Source organism: Falco peregrinus, chromosome 3 (genome assembly GCF_023634155.1).
Source record: "Falco peregrinus isolate bFalPer1 chromosome 3, bFalPer1.pri, whole genome shotgun sequence".
Taxonomy (NCBI): domain Eukaryota; kingdom Metazoa; phylum Chordata; class Aves; order Falconiformes; family Falconidae; genus Falco; species Falco peregrinus.
The window spans coordinates 120,456,693-120,477,399 of NC_073723.1; the positions used below are offsets into that span (position 1 = coordinate 120,456,693).

The 20,707-nt window shown below is 41.2% G+C and overlaps 1 protein-coding gene across 4 annotated transcripts in view; it reads left to right on the top strand.

Annotated features, from left to right (window-relative positions):
- The window catches only part of RLF (RLF zinc finger), a 41,869-nt gene that overhangs the window by 6,888 nt on the left and 14,274 nt on the right, over nt 1-20,707 (top strand). The window contains exons 1-3 of one of the 4 annotated variants that reach the window (XM_027783337.2): nt 6,772-6,820; nt 11,015-11,253; nt 13,848-13,980. In XM_027783337.2, the coding sequence (XP_027639138.1) occupies nt 11,179-11,253; nt 13,848-13,980 (208 nt within the window). In that variant the 5' untranslated portion in view covers nt 6,772-6,820; nt 11,015-11,178. Of the gene's footprint in view, nt 1-6,738; nt 6,821-11,014; nt 11,254-13,847; nt 13,981-19,630; nt 20,010-20,707 lie in introns of those variants that run through there. The other 3 variants (XM_055801079.1, XM_013297309.3, XM_013297308.3) reach the window with 3 other exon arrangements.

Genomic DNA, 20,707 nt, shown 5'->3' on the forward strand with positions numbered 1-20,707 from the left:
TTAAACTGCTAAATCGCTTACCTGGTACATAATACATATATTTCTGGCAACGTATCTTAATTGGTTTTGTGGACTGTCCATTTATGGATGAGAGTATTCTCATCTTCGTCATATTAATTAGCTTGTGTATTCTGCAGTTCCCTACTCATGTCGCTTGAAGTTTGTCTTTCACTGTCTCTGTATGCAGGTCACCCGTAACTGGAGTACTTTCTGTATTTTTTTTGCCACTGTTACATACTTCAGGGTGGGAATCCCAGTTCTGTGTCAAAATTGTTTATCAAAATTCTTTTCTCTTGTTGAGAAAAATCAAAATATTTTGCTTCTGCTAGTATGGTTTGTTCCATCTTGCAGTGTGAGGAGTTTGTTTGCCGTTGCTTATATCCAGAAAACTATGTTGTGGAGGACAGCAGAGAGGCTGACTTTCTGGAATCTCCCTATTCTTGTTATGATTACCTTTGAGAGGAATCTAAAGAATGAGAAAGATAACAAGTAAGGTCATGGGTAGCTTGAGGGAAATGGCATACCTGGTTCAACTCTCCCGTGTTTTTCTTTTACATATGGTTTTCCGAGGGAGGGAGAGAGAAGTTAAGAGCAGGGAACCAAAGACTAAATTAAGTTCCATGGAGGAGGAAGACTGTTACCTGGTTAGGGACATGACAGTGTACTGTTCTCATGTAACTGTGATTTTTGGGGAGGCTGTTGGGTTACCCACAGCTGTCATACATGCTATGTATTCTCTGATTTGAACCCTGATGAGAAATGAAATGAGCAAGCTTCCTGTTTTAAAGCAAAAGAGTTCTACGTATTGAAATTCTCCTTCCCTGCCAACATCCATCCCAGATCCTCCTCCTGATATCCTTCTCAGCAAGGTGAACCAGTAACAACAAAAATCAGTGCACTGTGGCTTTCCCTACCACCTGACCAGTTCAGTCGTGTGTCCACAGTAAATCTGACATGACTTAAAGACAGTGCCCCCCATAAGCAGCACGATGCTGATGCAGTGTGAGACTTTTTTTGTCCACTGTCTGTAACCTTAGGAAATAAAAGGAAAGCTTGGAGTGGTTGCTCTCGTAGTTTCCAGATTTGGCAAATGATTGTGGGGGAACAGGAGTGCTCTTCTTGGCCATGGCCATGAAGGGACATACCTGCTTTGGTCATGTAGAACTCAAGACTGCTTGTTTCCACAGCCACAAAGCACAACACATTCCCCTCACCCCCCCAGTATTACTATGCCAAAGGTGTTGCCTCTACTGAATAATTAGTAAAGAATTAGGTGTCTAATAAACATATCAAAGATGTCTTTCACTGAGATTTAGCTAGCTGGCCATCCTTGTGAATCTTAGGAAGCTTTTGAAGCTGATTGTTGACTTGAGCTTCTCTGAGTGTTTTTTTTTTTGAGGATACTGATGTCACCTACCTGGACTTGTGCAAAGCTTTTGACACTGTCCCACACAACATCCTTCTCACTAAACTGGAGGGACATGGATTTGACGGGTGGACCACTCGGTGGATAAGGAAGAGATTAGCTGGATGGTCACACTCAAAGAACTGTGATCAATGGCTCAGGTCCAAGTGGAGACTGGTGACAAGTGGTGTCCCTCAGGGGTCCATACTGGGACCAGTGCTGCTCAGTGTCTGTCTTGGCAACATGGACAGTGGGATCGAGTGCACCCTCAGCAAGTTCGCTGGTGACACCAAGCTGAGTGGTGTGGTCAGCACACTGAAGGGAAGGAATGCCATCCAGAGCGCCTTGACAGGCTTGAAAGGTCGGGCTGTGCGAACCTCCTGAGGTTCAACAAGGCCAAGGGCAAGCTCTTGCACATGGGTCTGGGCAATCCCAAGCACAAGTACAGGCTGGGTGGAGAATGGATTGAGAGCAGCCTTGAGGGGAAGGACTCAGGGGTGCTGGTGGATGAAAAGCTCGACATGACCCGGCAATGTGGGCTTGCAGCCCAGAAAGCCAACGGTGTCCTGGGCTGCGTCAAAAGGAGCATGGCCAGCCGGTCAAAGGAGGTGATTCTCCCCCTCTACTCTGCTCTCGTGAGACCCCACCTAGAATACTGCATTCAGCTCTGGAGCCCCCAACGCAGAAGGACATGGACCTGTTGGAGCAAGTCCAGAGCAGGGCCACAAAGACGATTCAGAGGGTTGGGGCACCTCCTCTATGAAGACAGGCTGAGAGAGTTGGGGTTCAGCCTGGAGAAGAGAAGGCTCTGGGGAGACCTTACAGCAGCTGCCAGCGCCTGAAGGGGGGTTATGAGAAAGGTGGAGACAGACTTTTTGGTAGGGCCTGTAGCGATAGGACAAAGGGTAACGGTTTTAAACTAAAAGAAGGCAGATTTATCTTAGGATGAAATTCTTAACTGTGAGGGTGACGAGGCACTGGCACAGGCTGCCCAGAGCAGCTGTGGATGCCCCATCCCTGGCAGTGTCCCAGGCCAGGCTGGACGGGGCACGGAGGAGCCTGGGCTGGTGAGAGGGGTCCCTGCCCAGGGCAGGGGGTTGGAACTCGTGGTATGTAAGGTCCCTTCCAACCCAGACCATTTTGTGATTCTGTACTGTGTGAGGAGGAAGGTGCCATTCATGTTACCATCATTATGAAAATTTTACTTCTGTCTAAAAATGATTTATATGGCCCTAAAATTAATAGGTTAGATTTTTAAAAAGTAGAAAAAATTGCTCCTAGTTCACATAGTGTTTGCCAGTAGCTAGTATTTGGCACCTTTCTACTTTTTTCTGCGATGGCATTGGTCTGAAAGGGAGTTTACCATTTCTGCATCTTTGAGAAGGTGTTTATGCGCTTTTTCAATTTAAAAAAAAAATTGGGAAAGATCTGAATGTCATCTGGTCTAATTAGCAAAACTGGATTCAACTGATAAGACCAGTCTACCTCAGACTTCTTGAGCTGTATCTTGCCTACTAGTTGTACTTACTGAATGTAACACGTTGCTTCCAGGAAGAATGTACTTGCTTTCCATAACGCCTCTGTGAGGGAGCACATGGGATGGTTTGCTTGCTCTGTCTCTAAAAATTTCTCAACCTAATAAACTTGTCTTTTGATTTACTAACTTGCATTTACCACTCTGTCATTAGGACTTAACTCTTAACAAATGCAGGATAATTCCTGGCAACAAGTGAACTATTCCTGTTGATCATCCAATGTATAGTCATCTTTTTAACTCTTAAGAAGCTTAGGATGAGAAAAGTTTTCTAATGCAATCTAAAGGTGAACACAATCCTGAAAGCTTTTCAAACTTACTTTTTAAAATCTCTGTCTAAAAATAATGGTGAATGAGGTATAAAATTATTACAGAGTAATTGTATGCAGATAATGTGTTGATTTTTGCCTAGAGTTATTCCTCCCAAAATTAAGAAATTTAAGTCTAGGAGACCTCCTCCTGAAAGGTATTTTGAAGTTGAGTGCCTGAGAAATTATTTTATTTTAATAATGGAAGCATTCAAGCACCCATTATGTTTTATTTGCAAAAATTGTGATTTAAGTTTGGAATTAAGTTTGTATAGGTAGGTATTGTGGTGGTATTGGTAGAGTGGGCTAAAAAGGCTTGACTTAGTTAAGTGATGCTGGTATTTTGATTTGTGGTCTTTGCCTTGATACCTAAATTCCGTTTAGTTGCATTACAGTAAAGGAGGAAATGGGCTTTCAGGGCTATAGTTGTGTTTTGAGGTATTGTATAATAAGAAGCAAAGGGAAGAATTAAGCTAAATGGGCATTTCTTCCCCCTTGCCAGTAGGGAAGGCTGGCTAGGCTTTATGCAGCTGTGCATTTGAGTCAGTTCTTACAACAAAAACGTATGCAATTGACTTGGAATTCTACTTATTTTTCTACCTAGGAAAACTTAATTGGAATATCCTGGATGTTACTTTTGCAGTTGAGCTGTACATTGTTTTACATGCTGGCTATACAATTGGAGCTCCAGATTTCTTCTGGAGCGGTTTCCAAACTAGAGTGCTTGGTGTTGGGGTCCTGAGGAAGACTTAAGAACTCACAACAAAATAATTTTTGGCTCTTGGTTCAGCTCAGTGCTATGTTACTACAGCAGACTATAACTCTTGAGGCATAAATTCAGCCCTCTTGTCTATACAGAGTGAGATAACAGTCTATGAAGACAATGCTTTGAAAGTCTAATTTCAGATATTTTTTTTTCACAGTCCTTAAGGATTAAGTACAGGAAAATTATTTTTAAAATCTTGCTTTGCCATTTTGTTTAAACCTGATGTTTTATATAACCAATATCATACATACAAAAAAGTATTTCCAGGAATTAAAAGTGGTAGTAGATAGAATTGGTTGATTTTGTCTGAGGTGTACATCAAAAGACTTTTCAAAAGCACATAGACTGTGACGTTTGCAAATTTTCATTTGATGAATAGAGTCTGTGTGACATGCGTGAAAATTGGACACATACCTAGGGGTTTTTTTGTGGGTGTTTTTGTCTTGTTAGGGTGCTGGGGTTTTTGTTTGTTTTTTTCTTCTTATGTTAAAATAGAGTTCAGCTGCTATGAGACCTTGTAAAGTTGTTTTTGATAGTCCAGTAGCAACCTCCTGAGTGTAGACATCTGAACTGGTGAATTAACTTGTAAATTCAGGAAAAGGGAAAAGTAAGTCCTGGTTATTATATAAAATCAACACCTATGACAATTGGAGTATCTGGCAATCCTGTTACGTATAGTAATGCGTATAGTAATGAGTGAAATTCCATTGCCTGGTGATGTGAATAATTACTGAATGACAGTGATGAAGGCTATCCTATTCTCTGCCTAGTAGGAGTGTTTAGAGCTTTTGCTCTATATAAACCTCTATTTAAAGGAACAGGATTGGGCAGTGAAGGCCCAATATTAAATGAAATATTAAAAGGTTGGCCAGATGTTAACTAAGTATTTGTCCATTTGATTTTGTTTATGTTGAATCTGGCTAAAAACTGATTAGCCATAGCATTTTGGAGGCAACTGTTCAATGTATTTCTCAGAAGTCAGGAGTAAAGGGGAAAATCATTCATTTTGGGTACTAGGCAGTTTTGAAACTTGTGTTTGCTTTATGGTCATCTCTTCCTTGTCCCCTTCCCCAAGCTCAGCTCTTCTATCTACGGTAAGACGGAACGTGTCATCCTGTCATTCTTCTGTTTAACATTTGAGAGTGGAGGTTTTGAAGAAAAAATAGCATGAGTTGGAACTAATAATGTAGGTGTAGCTTATAGCAGTTACTCAGTGCATGTATTATAGGTGGAGTCTTAGACCTGTTACGATTTGAGACATTTTTGCTGTGTGTAGATTTTGTGAATCTCTAGACAGTGTCATAGTTAACACATTTCATTTGATCAGGTCAAATTATTCTGTGCAGTAGTTGGGGTTTAGGTAATCCACGTGTCCCATACAAGTTTAGATAGCCCTTTTTGAGAAAAATACAGGCAGTAGTCCTGCCAGTGCTTTATCTCCTAGAAAACAGTGATTCTTGTTCTCCAGGACTTTTCCCTGAAAAGACATGGATGTGCTAAATACATACAGTCGTTTCCTTTTTGTTTCTGAAAAGGGATAGCATTGACCTGATGATCTAAATGAGGGAATATCAAGTAGGTCTTGCTTTTCCCCCTGTCTGTTCTTGGAGCCTGAAATTATGTATGGAATTTATAGGTCTCAAATTTGCTAGATGTTTCAGAAATATTAAATCTTTCTGAACCCTTCTTGCTTTCCTGAATTTTTATTTGGAAAAGCAGATACACAGCAGAAGTTCACATGCCATTGTGATGGGGCTGACTGATACTAACATTAACCGTTGACACAGTTGAAAATGAGATGTAACAAACTTTCCTGGGTATAATAAATCAAGACTGGTCGGTGACTAGTGTCCTGTTTTTAAGCAGGAGTTTGGCTTAGTGAAGAAATAAGGGAATGTTTTCCACCTGTGTTGTGCAGATAACTGAGCTACACAAATTCAGCAGTTCCCTGAGTTAATGAACTAGATATTTCACAGTGTGATCTGCTTAACTCTGACCTTAATCTGAACATTTTTGATAGGCATATCAACGTGGGTGGGGGTTTACTTTTCATTTGGTAAGCTCTTGAGCTTGTTACAGTTGGCACCATAGGTATTTGAGTCCACTACTACCACTCCCAGTTATCAAAGACTCATTAAGGCGTTTCTAGGAATCTGTTCTGTGGGTCTGTTTCTGTGCTGGTGCACCTCTTGAAATAGATTGTCAGTCTGTTGCTTTTAGGATGCTGTTAGGAATCTGTTCTCTAGGTCCATTTCTGTGCTGATCGCTGCATGTGTCTTCTGTCAAGCTGTTCTTTAATGTTCCTATCTTTGTATGTCAGCATTGAAACTTTTAAGTTAGCTGGAGCTGGTTTTCATTCTTACTCTAGGCACAGAGGCCATGCTGGGGTTAAAAGAGTTTTATTCAGAATGAATGTTAGGAATTCTTTGTGAGAGGAAAGAGCAGAAATTCTGTAATGCAACATTCCTGAGCAATGTTGAACAAACTATCTTGGATTATAAAAGTAGCTGCAATCTTATCCTAGCAAGATTGTGCGTAGTAAAAAGGAGCACTCTCCATACGATGACTCTTGCCTGTTTCTGGCCTTTAACTGATTTTTGCAGTCAAATGTATTTCAATGTTATGTCATTTGTTATCTGAATGCTAAGTAATATGTGCCACAAGAGTTATTTAAAGTAACAGCATGTGTTCGGGTAGCTTGCTTACTTGCCTCTTACTTTTCCAGGAGCTGCTTTGAGCTACTGCTTTCAATTCCTGAAAGTGAATTGCCGCATGAGGTGTGGTTAGGATTCCATCAATCCATACAGGTAAGTGTTCTCAATTTCTTTTACCAGCTTACATATTTAAAAAAGGCGGCTGCTGTTGTGCTCCTCCTCTTCTACCCTTCCACTGAATTCTGCCTGTCCTACATTGCTGTTTTCTAGGCAGCAAGAATTTCTGAGCAGCAAAAAACTAACTGCAACAACAGTATTGGGAGCCTTGAGCCTAACAGCAGATTTATAACTACACAGTCAACAGCAGCTGCAGCAAGAGAATCGTAGCAAATATTGATCTATCCAGTGGTTCGTGTGAGAGGAAGACTGATTTTGATGGAGTGATGTAACGGCTCCAAAGCATTACTTTAAAGATGACTAAAAGAGCTTCTGAGTGGCAAAGTTAGTGTCTATACCTGATTTGAGAGAGATGAAAATGTAGGACAGGTCTTTAGTCCAGGTGGTTTCTATAAGTGTTTCTTCTGAGGTGGTGCAGAAACAAGCTTATAATACTACTAGTCGTACACTCAGATGAAGATGGCTCCTGTAGACTACCTAGGAGGGAGAGATGTTTTCAAGGTTTTAGTCTGGAGGTAGTACCTAGGTGTCTGCGAGGAGTTGTGTTCCTCATGGAGCTGAAGGACAGGTGTGGTGGTCTTGCTGCCTTTAAACTAATAGACCCTTCCAGGACCAGGGACTGATCTGTTGCTGCTGTTTCCTGTTCTGGCTTTAACTGTGACTGATGAAGTAGGAAGCTAGTATCAGTTTTAAGTTAATGAAGTGAAGATTTTGGCAGGAAGCCGCTGGAAGGAAGTAAACTTAGAGATCGCAGCTGTCCTCGTGCAGACCTTATCGCAAGACCTTATCCCCCTGTGACTGGGGATTTCCTCAGTCCCTCTGGCTTGGCTGCTGCAGTAGCTCTGAAGGTGTAGGTGTAGAGGTTCTGGAATTTTACTTTTATTTCACTTGCAGTCAGGGAAATTGCAGGTGTGGAAACTCTTAGGTAGGCTGAAGATGAATAAACCCAGCACTTTAAACTGAGAGAAACGGACTAGTAGAGCTCTGTAGTCCTGGTGGTCGTGGAAGCGACAGAATTGGTCTGTGACTGGTGACTTCAGGTGTGGATAGACCTCCTTTTCTTGAGATACTATGGAATACGTACTATCATTGTAACCCTAAGAACAGTTGGATGTGGCATGTACTTGGTAGCAGAAGGAAATGCAGTAGGTACAGTTTAAATCCTATGGTCTTAGTGGTGTCAAAGATTTGTCCTTTATTTTGAGTGTTGGAACATAAGTCCTGTGACTACAGCAGATGACAGTGGACACTGCAGCACTCCAGAACCAAGTCTGAAGGTGCATCTGTTTGTTTTGACAATACCCAGCTACGCCGTCTATTACACATAGTCTGTATCTATTAGCCATTGTGTTGCAGAGGCTGGGTCTGTGCTCCCATTAATTCACTAATGCAGTCATCATTGGAGGAAGGGGAGTGAATCATAGAATACAAGGTTTGAAGGGACCTCAAGCATCATCTGGTCCAACCTTTCTTGGTAAAAGCACAGTCTAGACAAGGTGGCCCAGCATCCTGTCCAGCTGAATCTTGAAAGTGTCTGATGTTGGGAAATACACCACTTCCCTGGGGAGATTATTAGTTCCAGTGGCTGATTGTTCTCATTGTGAAAAATTTTCCTCTTGGATCCAACTGGAACCTCTACAGGATTAACTTGTACCCATTGCACCTCATTTTTTCCGTGTGACTCTGTCTCCTTTGTAGCCACCCTTTAAACACTGTAACATGTTTAGGTCTCCCCTAAGCCTTCTGAGCTTATCATACACTACAAGGCATATAGTAAGTTTGTAACTGAGATAGCCTAGAATTAAAGCAGTATGTTCTCTCATGTTCAGAGAATGGGATGGCATCTACAGGCTTTTTCCTGTTACAAGAGGTACAAAGTAGCTCTAGAATTCCCAGCTTTTAACTGGAGGGATCTGCAAGGAGAATTCTTGATACCAAGGAGAATAATTTCTGTGGTGCAATAAACATGTGCATTTCTAGGTTTCTGAAGCAAGTGATCAAGCTTTGATACTTTTGTCAATAGAGAGCAAGTTTTTAGTCAGATGAGATGACTTTATTCAGGCTGAATATGTTGGAAGAAAACTGTTAAGTTCCAGGGGTAGAAGGGTGATGCAAGCCCAGATCTCTCATGTCAACTTTTAGAATTAAAGGAAAGCTCAAGATGTGCTGCTGCCAGGTATAGTAATGTACTTGGCTTTTGTACTGATGTTTTTCAAACGGTGGCTTCCAGGTATAGCACTCATCTAATGCTCCCAATAGTTTAGATAGTAAAAGATTTGTGCAAAGCTTATTACACATATTAGTACTCTGAAACCTTGCTGAAGAGGTTTGTGAACCTTTACAAACAGGTGCCTCTAATGTGTTTTTGAGGTAGCACTCTTGCAGAAATATGAGAACGAGAACATCTGTACCCTGCCCTGGAGTACAGTAGGAACTCGCTTGTCATCAGAGGAGAGTAACAGAGAAGGAGTATGCATTGAATACAGCGGGCAATATACAACTTTAGACAGGATTCACTCGTAGGCAGTCATGTGAACACTTGCAGGTTTAAAGCCTGTGACCATGTTGATGTGCCAATTTCCAGGCAAATCCAGTAGCAAAGCACTGCGAAATTATATATTAGAACATGCCCTGTATTGGCAGGTGTGAATATGCTTATTCCTTTCCTAGCAAAAGAGGAGAGTATGGCTGAGGAATATAACTCCAAATGTAACTGGTGGTTGTAGCAAATGTGGGACAGAGGCATTTCTTCCAGATGTGCCTGCAGTAATTGTTGCTCTAACAATCTGCACAGGTAGTGAGAGTCAGTGAAACTTCAAATAAATTTTCATCACAGGAGTGAAGAAGGTATGGGCTTGCATTTCAAAGCAGCAAGGTGTAGGGACTGTTCTGAAGCTGAAAATGGGAGTGTTGCTGATGTCCAGCTCACATACAAAATGTTATCAAAAACTTTATTTGGTGTCTGAACCTGTTTGTTCTTTGATCCTAAGAAAGAGTAGTTATGCCCCGCAGTCCCCCATAAGTCCACTTTTTCATTATCTCTAAGCAAGATCAGAGGCAGCGTGTGGTCTTGAAAACAAACCTTGAAAAGAGTGAGATTGTATGGCAGGAGTCCCAGCGTGGGTTTTATGCAATGGCAGCGGATGTGGGTGGGGAAATACTGTAAAATATGAGAAAAAGATTGGGTCGGAATTACAGCAGGGCCCTTGCTACAGGTAAGCTCGTGTAGTCTGGGGGAGGAACCCAGTGGAGAGGTACTGTGGGGATGGGTGTGATAAAGCAGTGCATTCAGAACAGCTTTAGTGGCAGTAGAGATGTATTGTCGTGGGAATTGAATACGGATTGTGGAACAGGGTTCCCTTCAAGCCTTACAAAGAGCATGAATGCTTTCTTTAGAAAAGTTGTGTATTGAGGGTGAGCATAAAATGAAAACTTTTGTGACACTGTAGTGATTGCTGTGAGCTTTAAATTGCCAGGACTGAAAAATCCTGGTATCTTCAGTAAACTGTTCCAAGGATTGTTTTAAGTTTGTCCATAGCTTTTTACTATAATATCCTTTCCTGACTTCATGTAGAATTAAATGCTTTGTGTCCTTCTCTTCAGAACATGGTGTTGTCCCAACATGATGAGATCTGTATACTTAAATTTTGCATTAGATTTCTTCAAAGATTTCTGAAGTATTGTAGTAGTTTTTCATAAGTATTTCCATTAATATTAGCCTTATACACTTCAGTAGGTCCAATAAGGAAGGATTCAGCTAAGTGTTAGAGTGGAAGTGGCTTGTATTGTCAGTGGTCACTTATGGTGCATGCGTTGCTGAATTTTATATTTGGTATTTCAGTATTGATACCCTGAATCGTAAAGATGGTGCTGACTCAGCAGATCGCGGTTGACTTGTATAATAGGCCCCTTCTTTCTGACCTTCCAAGGTTCTTTCAGCTCTTAATATGAAGGTGCTGAAATGGGGATGATCCTTACAACTGAACTGGGCTCTGCTAGCTCTGTTCTACATCCTGAAGCCCTCGGATCAGAAAAGAGTTGCTGTTGGGAAAACAGTGTTTACATTCAATGTCTGGATTGCAGAATGTCATAGGCTGAGAGATTGCAGTTTTTTCAGTAGTAGTACCTCACCCTTGTCCAGGTTGTGTGATGATTTTTTTTTTTCCTCAGCTGCATCGTTCTCGTGGTGGCAGCAGAAAAGCGTGTCTTCCTCTGAGGCAATGGCTTCTAGCTCCTCAGAACATGCAGCCCAGTAGCAGAGGGGCATGGGATAAGTATCACTAAGAGGCAATGGATCTCAGCTAGTGCAACGTGGTGTTACAAAACCTGCTTGTATGGTCTTTGGCACTTGGTTGGCGAGTGTTTGCTGGGGCCAGGATGGGAATATCCCTGACTTGTCAGTAGAGAGGGTGAGTTCATACAGGCGGGAGTTGGTGTTTTCCTTTCCTTGCCTTTCAGAACCGTGCAGAGCTGACGATCAGGTTTGTAGTTCAGTGTTTTTCACTGATAAGTATCTTTGAGTTGCTGGAACAGGTATTTGGGTGACAGCACTATATGTAATGTCCCGAGAGCTCTCTGTGGCTTCCTAAAGCTATGTCTTCTGCAGTACTGCAGTACATTTAAGTACAGTAAAACATCAGTAATCTGAGAGATGGTTCTTTGGGTCATATTTGTTAAACTGTTTCTCAACAGTAAGAGCCAGGAATGTCAGTTACATGCTTTTATTGAAGTGATGCCAGGAAATAGCATAAATTCTCAAGATTTGCAGTACAGTTGTTAAATTTGTATGGGTTATTAATGCTTTCTTGAAGCTCTTAGTGAAGAATCTGAACATACAAATGATAGCCTCAAAGGAAATGTAGCCTGATTACCAAAGGTCTTCTGATAACGAGAACTGATTCAGCTGTTGCTTTTCTTCAAGAAAACATGCTGTTTAAAAGATGTGGTGTCCTTTCTCCTCTTACATGTGCTAAGTGTAAGGAACCTGGCACTTCTTGCCTTTACTTGATTGATACAGGCTGATGGGAAGGGCTTTGCTGGTTAGTTCCACCTCCTTCCAAGGCTTAACATGTGCTGAATGCCTTCTCACAGCTCTGTAGCTCGGTAAAGCTCACTGAGTTCAGTCTCCCATGTGATATTTGAAGTCATAAGCTGTTAAATGCTGATGGCTTTTTGGACTTAGTCTTTGACCTGATCTATGATCTGATTATTGCTTGAGACTGGTACAGGTTAAAGCTATAATGTTAGTATGGGAGACGATGCTCTGGCAACATACTGTATTGAAAAAAATGCGTAGCGCGTAAGTCAAATTATTTATTAAAGGGTCTAATCATTAAATGCAAAGATGCCTTCTACTGTGTACGGTAGATGAGAAAGTCTTGGGTTTTTTTCGTAGCAGAGTCAGTTGGTTATAGAAGGAAACTCGGGAATTTGAAAGCCATGTCTTCTGCGTGGCACTGTGGCGTGCAGGTTATTGCCATCTTTTGACAGCCCATTCTACAGGGCTCTTCGGTTACTGTGGTGTTCTCAGTGGTCATAATATTAGCCCTATTTAATTCTGATAAATCAGAACACTGAATTGATTCCGGTGTATATAGAGGAGACATCAGAGGCCATTGAAAGCAAACCTGAGGTTAATAATAGTGTTAAAAGTACTGCCCACCTAAAACAGCTCACTAGAACTAGGGGATCTTGTCACGTATCAAACTCATTCTTAAGTTTAAGATATTTTTACTGAACGTGTAGCTACAAATTGCCTACAGTTAGTTGGCTTCAGTTTGTTAGTGTTAGAAAATTCTGCATGATGATGTTTTAGGTTTTTTCAGTGCAAGTCACCCCAGATTGGTTTTCCTGCGGGGGACATTAAGTGCTGGAATCTGTTTCCAGTTGCTTTTTCTTCTGTGTTAGACTTCAGGCTTCTTTCCATGTGTAACATTACTTTCCCACCCCCCCCACCCCCCCCCACCCTCCCTTCCCTCCTCAGATTTCCAGAAATAAAAGCAGTAGGGCCTGGGTCACTCGGAGTATTTTGCTATTTATACAGGTTTGGTGGATGAACTTCAGCGGGAGGCCTGTGCAGTGGGGAGGGTATCTGGGTCAGCCTTCACAGCTTCAAAACTTCAGCGCTGGAGATCCCTGAATCTCCAAGGAAATGCACTGGACATGTATTGGCTTCTAAGGAAATTTTGTATCTGTATCCAGTAGGAGGATGTTTTCATCTTAAAGGAAATGATTTATAATCCAGTTTGGTCTGGATTGTGAGTGGTGTGCAGCAGTCTCTGCTGTGTGTTGCGTGCTGCTCTCTCTTTCTTAAGTTCCCTGAGACTTCTTGCATCTCTGACCACCAGGAAACCTGCATCTTCATATGACCCCAGCCTTGCCCTTTTGGTAGATGAGGGTTGTTTCTGAGCCTTTCCCGCTGTGCTGCTGCTCATGTAGTTTAAGGATGTTCCCCCCCCCCTTCCCTCAGACTAGTGAGTGACGCCTTTAATAGTTCTCAGAAATGGGAGTTGCTGGATCATCTCACTGCCATTAACCCTAAATGTAAAATTTTACACTCTTGGCATTTTGTTACTCATTTTGAAAACTATTTAGTCTTCATTCTGTTTTCTTAAATGGCACTGAATGCTTTGATACAAAATCATCCTTTGTCTTTTATACAATAATTTCTGTCATATTATTTATATATAATATAATATAATTTATGTACATGTGTGCCTGGAGAAATGTAAAAATTGCAAAAGAGTTAGGACTACAGATGGGCTGTTTGAGTTAGGCCATTTCAGTTAACTTTCAGTACTTTGAAATTGGGAAGTTTTGCTGTAGAATTAGAGAAGTGAAAGGATGTACTTTAAAATCCCAGTGCAAACATGTTAAAACATGAATGACTTAGAATGGTGTGAAACTAGTAGAATACAGTCAAATACTAGGACAGGTAATACAAAATTACATTGGTTTAATATTTAGCGAAGACTTTTAATGACCTTTTTTTTGCAATTTGTAGGATTCACATGATGCTTTACTGGAATTTGGGAATAACAATCTCCAAATACTGGTGGATATCACAAGGGAAGGAGTATGGAAAAATCCAGTTCTTATTAAAATTCTATCCCAGCAACCAGTAGAAACTGAGGAAGGTAAGAATGTGATTTTAGAGATGATACGTGGTTATTAAGGAGTTACTTGGTGAAGTTTTGGTAGGGAACTAATGTTTTGAAGTCGGAAGAGAGTTGTATTTTAAATTGTGTTGTACAATAGTATTCATATGTTGCTGAACAATATTTGTTATGAAACTGTCTCACTGACACTGTGGATAATGTGTCCTTGCTAATGCATCTCTGCTTGGGCTGTACTATCCATTGGTTTGAACATCTTGAAATTCCATTTTTATAAATAATCATTTATTTTTTCCCTCATAAAAATACAGAAATTTTGCTCCCTTGAGACAGGGAAGAATTGTGTATGTCCAACATTTCAGAGGTGTAAAATGCACGTGGAGGGGAAACATGAGTGTGGACATTTTCTTTTATTAGGCTCTGGGCTGGGAAGCTCATTGAGTATAGGCTATGAAAATAAGATCGTGAATCAGAGAATATGAGGTGAGGAAAAGGAGTTCTTTATATACTTTTTTTTTTTACTCTCTGAAATTTTTTCATATCTATTGGTGATACCATTAAGTACTTGCTGGTATTTCTTTTAACTTGTTCCATTAACAGTACACAAGGCCGCAGTTTGCCTCAGTAGTAATCCAAAGTTAAAAATAATGTTGAGGGGAAGAGAAGCTTAAGATATTTTCTTAAAAATTACAGGAGCACAAAAAGGGATTTTAAGTCAAGCTTTCTTCCATAGCAGACTCCTCCTTTCTGGTGTTGTGTAGCCTCTCTGAGTTAAGTTAGTACATTTTGCTACATAACTGAGAAACATGTTAAGGTTATTGAGAAGATGTGTTGCTTCCCTGTGCTAGTAAGCATTAAAAAAAAAAAAGCAGCCATGGCTGGACTGCAGTCTTTGCTTCAGGTATTCAGTAGTATGGCAGAAACATTTGAACTCCAGACAGCATTTAATGCCATCTCCAGTGTGTCTTGAAAAGAATTGCATTCCATACTAACATCCTGTCTTGGAGTCTTTCATTTATAGTATTGTTAGGCCATGCAGTTGCACAGTTACTGCTCTTAGTGTATTTCTACTCAAAAGAACTTGCATTTCGAAGTTGGTCCATGTTAATGAAAACCTCCAGCCATTGAAGAATCCCTTACTCGGAGGGTGGTGTACCGGTGCGGGCTAATGGTTAGCTAGCTATGCAAAATCCCTTTAGCTGCGGCAGGAGGAGAACTGTTGCGGAGGACTGGTGTGAATTCCAGTAGGAGTGATTTCCTCCTACGTATCTGTGTGGATTCTAATAGATTAATTTGCTTCTTACACACGTGGCTGATTTTACCAGTGGCTATCCTACTAAATGCTGCTACGCTTCTTTGTTCCTGCACAGGACCTTGACGTGGTTCAGACTACCTCTTGGCTTCAGCAGTAATAGGATAGAACTGGTTCGTTCAGTCCTTTGGCTTTTAGTTTGGGTTGAAGTTTCTCTTGGCAAACTGATTGGTTGACACATCTCTGGCCATGTTGGATGGGGCTGAGCGTTTCTGAGGTCACTCGGCAACTTTGAAACTATTGATTTCTTGGTGTTCTTTATTTAGTACATATTTATCTGTTTAGCTAGATCTGAATACATGCCCGAAAGAGTGGTCTTCACCAGTGGGCCTTTCATGAGATGCAAGCAGAGGCAACGGGACATGCATTGGAGCTCTTCTGGGAATTCTGTAACTGAACAAGTGCATTCTCATATAGGCTGGAGTAATCCGCAGGCATACTTAAATGGTCTGACTGTGACTTTGGAATCCCTTGTTAGACCGGTCTGTCAAAGGAACGTTTCTGAAGTAAATCATAAGGTAAAGAGTTAGACATTTTAAATGAAGGGCGGTTCTAAGACACCAAGTATCTGCCTAAAACGTGGCTTTTTACAGTGTGTTGCTTTCATGGCAGTTCTGGAAATCTTGCTTTGATTTTTTTTGCTTGCTTTCGGGGTATCTAAGAGCAGATAAACTGAGAAAAGTGTCATCCCTGTGGCCTGTTGATATGCAACGTAGTTGCTTAGACATATCTGAAAGATTTTTCTAAGAGCTTTCCAGGCTATGTGCATGTGACATCTTAGCACCCAAGCAAGAAGTTTTAGGTATTGGTTGAGTGCTTTCAACTGACAGTGCAGGGAACTGTAAGCAGTGATAGAGCTCATGTGGTATCTGTCAACATCTGGGACAGTGAGAGCACCATGTCAATGTTCTGTTCCCGCTGTTCTGGTTTGCAGCAAATACTGTGAAAGTGGCAGGTTAAAGTAGTAGCATTATTAGTAATGGAAATGGGAAAATAGCGAGAGGGGGAGTGGGGATATTTAATATCTACCAATACTGTGAGGTAGTGTTTCAGTAGTTAAATAATTCCGTGCCCTTACATGACAGAGGATGGAGGGGTTTTTATTTGGTTGGTTTTGTTCTTATTAGCCTCTTGGGAGGATAAGAGCATGCTGAACAGGTATTGAAGATTTGCAGGGGATTGTAGGTGAGAACGTAAGGCTGGGAAAGACATCACAGGGCATAGGATTCAGTGTCCTGTAATTGTATGTATACTCCACAGAGTATATCTGGAGTATACAGACTCCAGAGAAGTCAAAATAATGCATATGATGAGTCACTGTGAGTCACAAAACTCTAAAATGTTACAGGAAGAGAGAAGTAGATTGAGGGTGTACATAAACCTTGCTCTTTTCTCAAAATGCAAGATGAATGCACCAGATTTGTATACTCTACACTCTGGTGCAAGGCAAAATGAGAGCTTAAAGAAATCTTGCTCTTTATGCAACAAATTCTGGCATGGAAAATCTTTTGACTCCTAAATTGTGCTGCTAATGTTTATCTTAGTTTATCTTCATGACATCATCAAAGTGTAATTCTGTGACTACAGAAGTTACTGCTGAAAAAACTGATTCATGAAGGTGTATCGTACCATGTATTATGGTAAGTAAAAATCTTGTGGGTATTGGTTTACTTCCACATCTTCAGTCCCTCCTTTTCTCTGTGCTAGAAAGTCAGATGCTGCTGTAGTATCGTTTGGCCTATCTGGGGAGCTGGAATTAATCTTTTGGCCTTGTGCAGAACGTGGTTGGAGCTGGAATTAAGCAACTATCTCTGGATGTCTACTGCATTAAATTAATGCTTTCTTACCTTCAGAATCATATTACGTAAATGCTTGTAGCTATAATAGGAGATCTCAAGTCACTGATTAGTTATCACATTTGTCTTCCTTCTCTTACTTGTACCACTACTTTGATCTCTTTTCTGACTACCAGGCTCCATTTGACAGAAACAGCAGGAATCAAAATGCACTTCCCACAGGTCCCGGCAGGGATGGCAGTTCTGCTGTTAGGCACCTTGAGTAAGGGCTGCAGAAAGCTCTAGCACAACTGTTTTTCAGTTGTTTTGGTGAAACTGCCATTTTATCCTTCAGTGCAACAGTTTCACAGATTGTCTTCTGAAGTGTTGTTGTAAATGGGTACTATTTCAGTCACCTAAAACTTAGTTTCTTTAAATTGCTTGTATTTCATGCTTTTGGGCTTTGTGGGGTGTGTCTGAAAAGCATTCTTGGTTTTTGCTGTTGTGGGCCACTGGTAAACCAGATGTGAGAGCAGCCCAGTGTGCCCAGCTTGGTTTTGTGAACTGGTAGTGCCTGTTAATGATCATCAGATGCTTACTTGAATCAAAGATGGTGAAAATGTGACATGTTCTTGTCTCTCTTGATTAAAGGGGTTTTTAATTACTTTTTTTTAATGTACTGGCCCTGAAAAAGAACTGACATCAACTGTAAATATGGCTTACCAAATTTCTTTCAGCAAAAGTTTCATAGCAGCTTAGGTTCTGTCTGCTGCTTCTATGCTGTTAATAAATAAACCTGCCATGTGTCTAGGGTGGTTGTTGCTGTTTTGTACTGTCAGCTGGCTCAAGATGTTTACTTTGGGCATGAATATTTGCTGGAGAAAGGGGCCACACAAAAAAAAAAAAAAATCACTGTTGCTTACACCTTTGAAATGACTAAATTTTATGAGCATCCCAAAGTGAACATAATAGATGCTGTTCAGCAACCTTGACCTCTGACATTCTTCTATGCCTAAGGAAGCTAGCTTTAATTCTCTGATTTAAAAATATTTTGTTTGTTTAACAAGTAGTGTCATGCAGGAAGAACAAAGAGGTTAGGGTGAGCGTTTTTGCTGTGTGCAGCAGATCAATGCCAACATCTTGGTATATCTCTGTTGACATGAGTTGACTTGTAGGAAAGCCGGGAGAACTCTCCACCACACTGCTATTGTAAAATGTACAGCCTTCAGTGTCACTTGTGTGTAGTTAACATGCTGTACTGCACTTTAGCACGTTGTTGTTCTGTTTCAGGGGTACTTTCAATGGAAATGCTCACCCAAGATGCTCTTTCTCTCGAACATTTCTCGTACTGATCGCAGTGTTTTCATGCATTAGTGCCATCCGTGCTTTATAAAGGCTGTTATACAATATTGTGGTATAACTTAAACACTTGCAGTATGAGATGAATTTTTGGGTGAGAGGGGGATCTCTTATCCCGGGACCAAAGAGCAAGGATAAGAGAGCCCATGGTATGTGTGGGGTTTGAAGCTGCACCGACCCGTTACTATTATAAAGGCTTTGGAGGAGGGGAGGGTTTCAACATGTCTTTGCGTTGATTTTTATGGCCAGATGGTTTAGTACTGAGATGTTTGGTAGAATACTGGGACAGAACAGACAACAGCAGGAGGTCCTAGGAAGAAAAGGAAGGAGAAAACCTGTTCATGGACATGTTTGGAAACGTAACGGATCTAGGATTGAGTGCAAAGTTAGGCTCTCTGAGGGGAAAACAACCCTTCTGAGCAACAGGCAGCAAAATGGGGTTTTGTTCCCTTTTCAGGGAAAGGGAAGTTGTAGCAGGCAGGCTGCTGGAAAAGAATAGACGCTTCAGAGGAAAACTGAGTGCTAAGACAGAAATAAATCGCTAGTCGGGTATCTGACTGTTACTCCTACCCTCATCACTTACATCTGGGTGACAGAGGAGCTCGGGTCGTTTGCCTCCCTTGCATGGTTCCATACACGCTCACTTTGGTGTGGAGGAATCTGCCCTGGGGCACAGACCTTCCACCCCTGGGGGAGGAGGGGGTGCATGTTTACTGCCCACTCCCAGAGATCGCAGCAAGGTGAGACCCTCTTGTCCATACCAGCAGTGAGTCCCTCCTGTATCGTTGGCAAGTTTCTCTCAGCTGTGCTTAAAGATAAATGTGTGACTGTTGACCTGAAAACATCAAATTTGTCTGACTCGCTGCACATACTCTTAAAACACTCCCCATGTCTTGACTAGCTGGCTCCGACACGCCGCTGAAAACTCCATTTGAGCAATTGCTGGGTGCATGTCTAGCTGTGCAATAAGAAACAAGAGGAATCTAGATCATTCTTAGAGCAGGTAAATAGAGTATCTTATTTATTCCCAGCACTGCTTCTGTTATTCTTACGGGCCTGTTCAAAAAAAAAAAAAAAATTATTCTGTGAGCCAGGAGCTGTAGAAGCAGGGACTACAGAGCTGCTTTGTATGCTTGTGGGTGCTAAAATCTATTAATGACATGCACACCAATAGTGTGTTTCACCTGGGTGGATGACTTTATCCTGATGCTGAGTAAGAAAGCCTTCGTAGGGTTCTTCCTTACGCTGACCTCTTGGCCACCTTGTTGGGTTAGCAGTCTTCTACATCTACAAGTAGGATGGACACTGAAGCACTGTTATTTTTGATAAATTTTCGAGCACGGTGTTATATACAGATGTAATTTTTAAGGAAGAGAGGAGGCTTGTTTCCTAGCAACTGGAGGTCTTACTGCAGACTATCTCTTTGCCAGCCAGCTTTTTTTACCTTCTTCGTTGAAGTCACTTTAATGTGAAATGTCAGTGTCAGCTATGTCAAGAGTTTACTGCTCAGAGGTTTTTCCTGTGAAAAACGGAAACCATTACCAGAGACATGAATCTTAAAATTATCTCTAATGGTCCACTAATGAAACTTCTGCAGAATACTGGTAAGTCTCACTATAAGCATGTAGTATGTACTTGGCCCCTGAAATGAGTTTTCTGTTTAGGTGCACATTGTAAGCCTTCTGCCAGCCAGTCTCGTGTCTGTTAGAATGTGTTCTTTTTTTGTTTGGACATAATTTAAGGGCAGAAAGCATGAGAATTTCTCGGTTTGTATTATGTACAATCCCCTCTTTCAGAAATTTACATCCTCCTGGTTTCTTAGCTACCCGTCTCACACAGTAATAATAAGATACTAACATAGTGAAAATATTTTTATGCTATGGCTCTTCCACTAAGTTGTTATTCAGAACGTTTCAGGCATTTCCATAATTTCTTCTATAAATCAGCAGACAGTTTGTTCCTTGGTTGATGTGTATTATTGCGTGCAGTGTAGGAATGTAGTGACAACTCCTTAATTCTCAAGGGTCTTCGGAAATATGTACAATCTGGAGACTAATATCAAGCCTTTCTGTAGGTGTTTGTTAAGCTGGAAGTAGCACCGTAGCTGTCTTGAAGATACTATTTCATCAGCCAAGGCAAAGTGCGTGTACTTTAGTAAAGCTTTTGAAGCTGTCTCTCACAGTATCCCCCTGGATAAAGTGTCCAGCGTACAGCTAGACGAGTCCATGATAATTGGATGAGCAATTAGCTGATGGGTTGGGCTCAAAGAGTTATAGTAAATGAGTTCACATCAGGCTGGCAG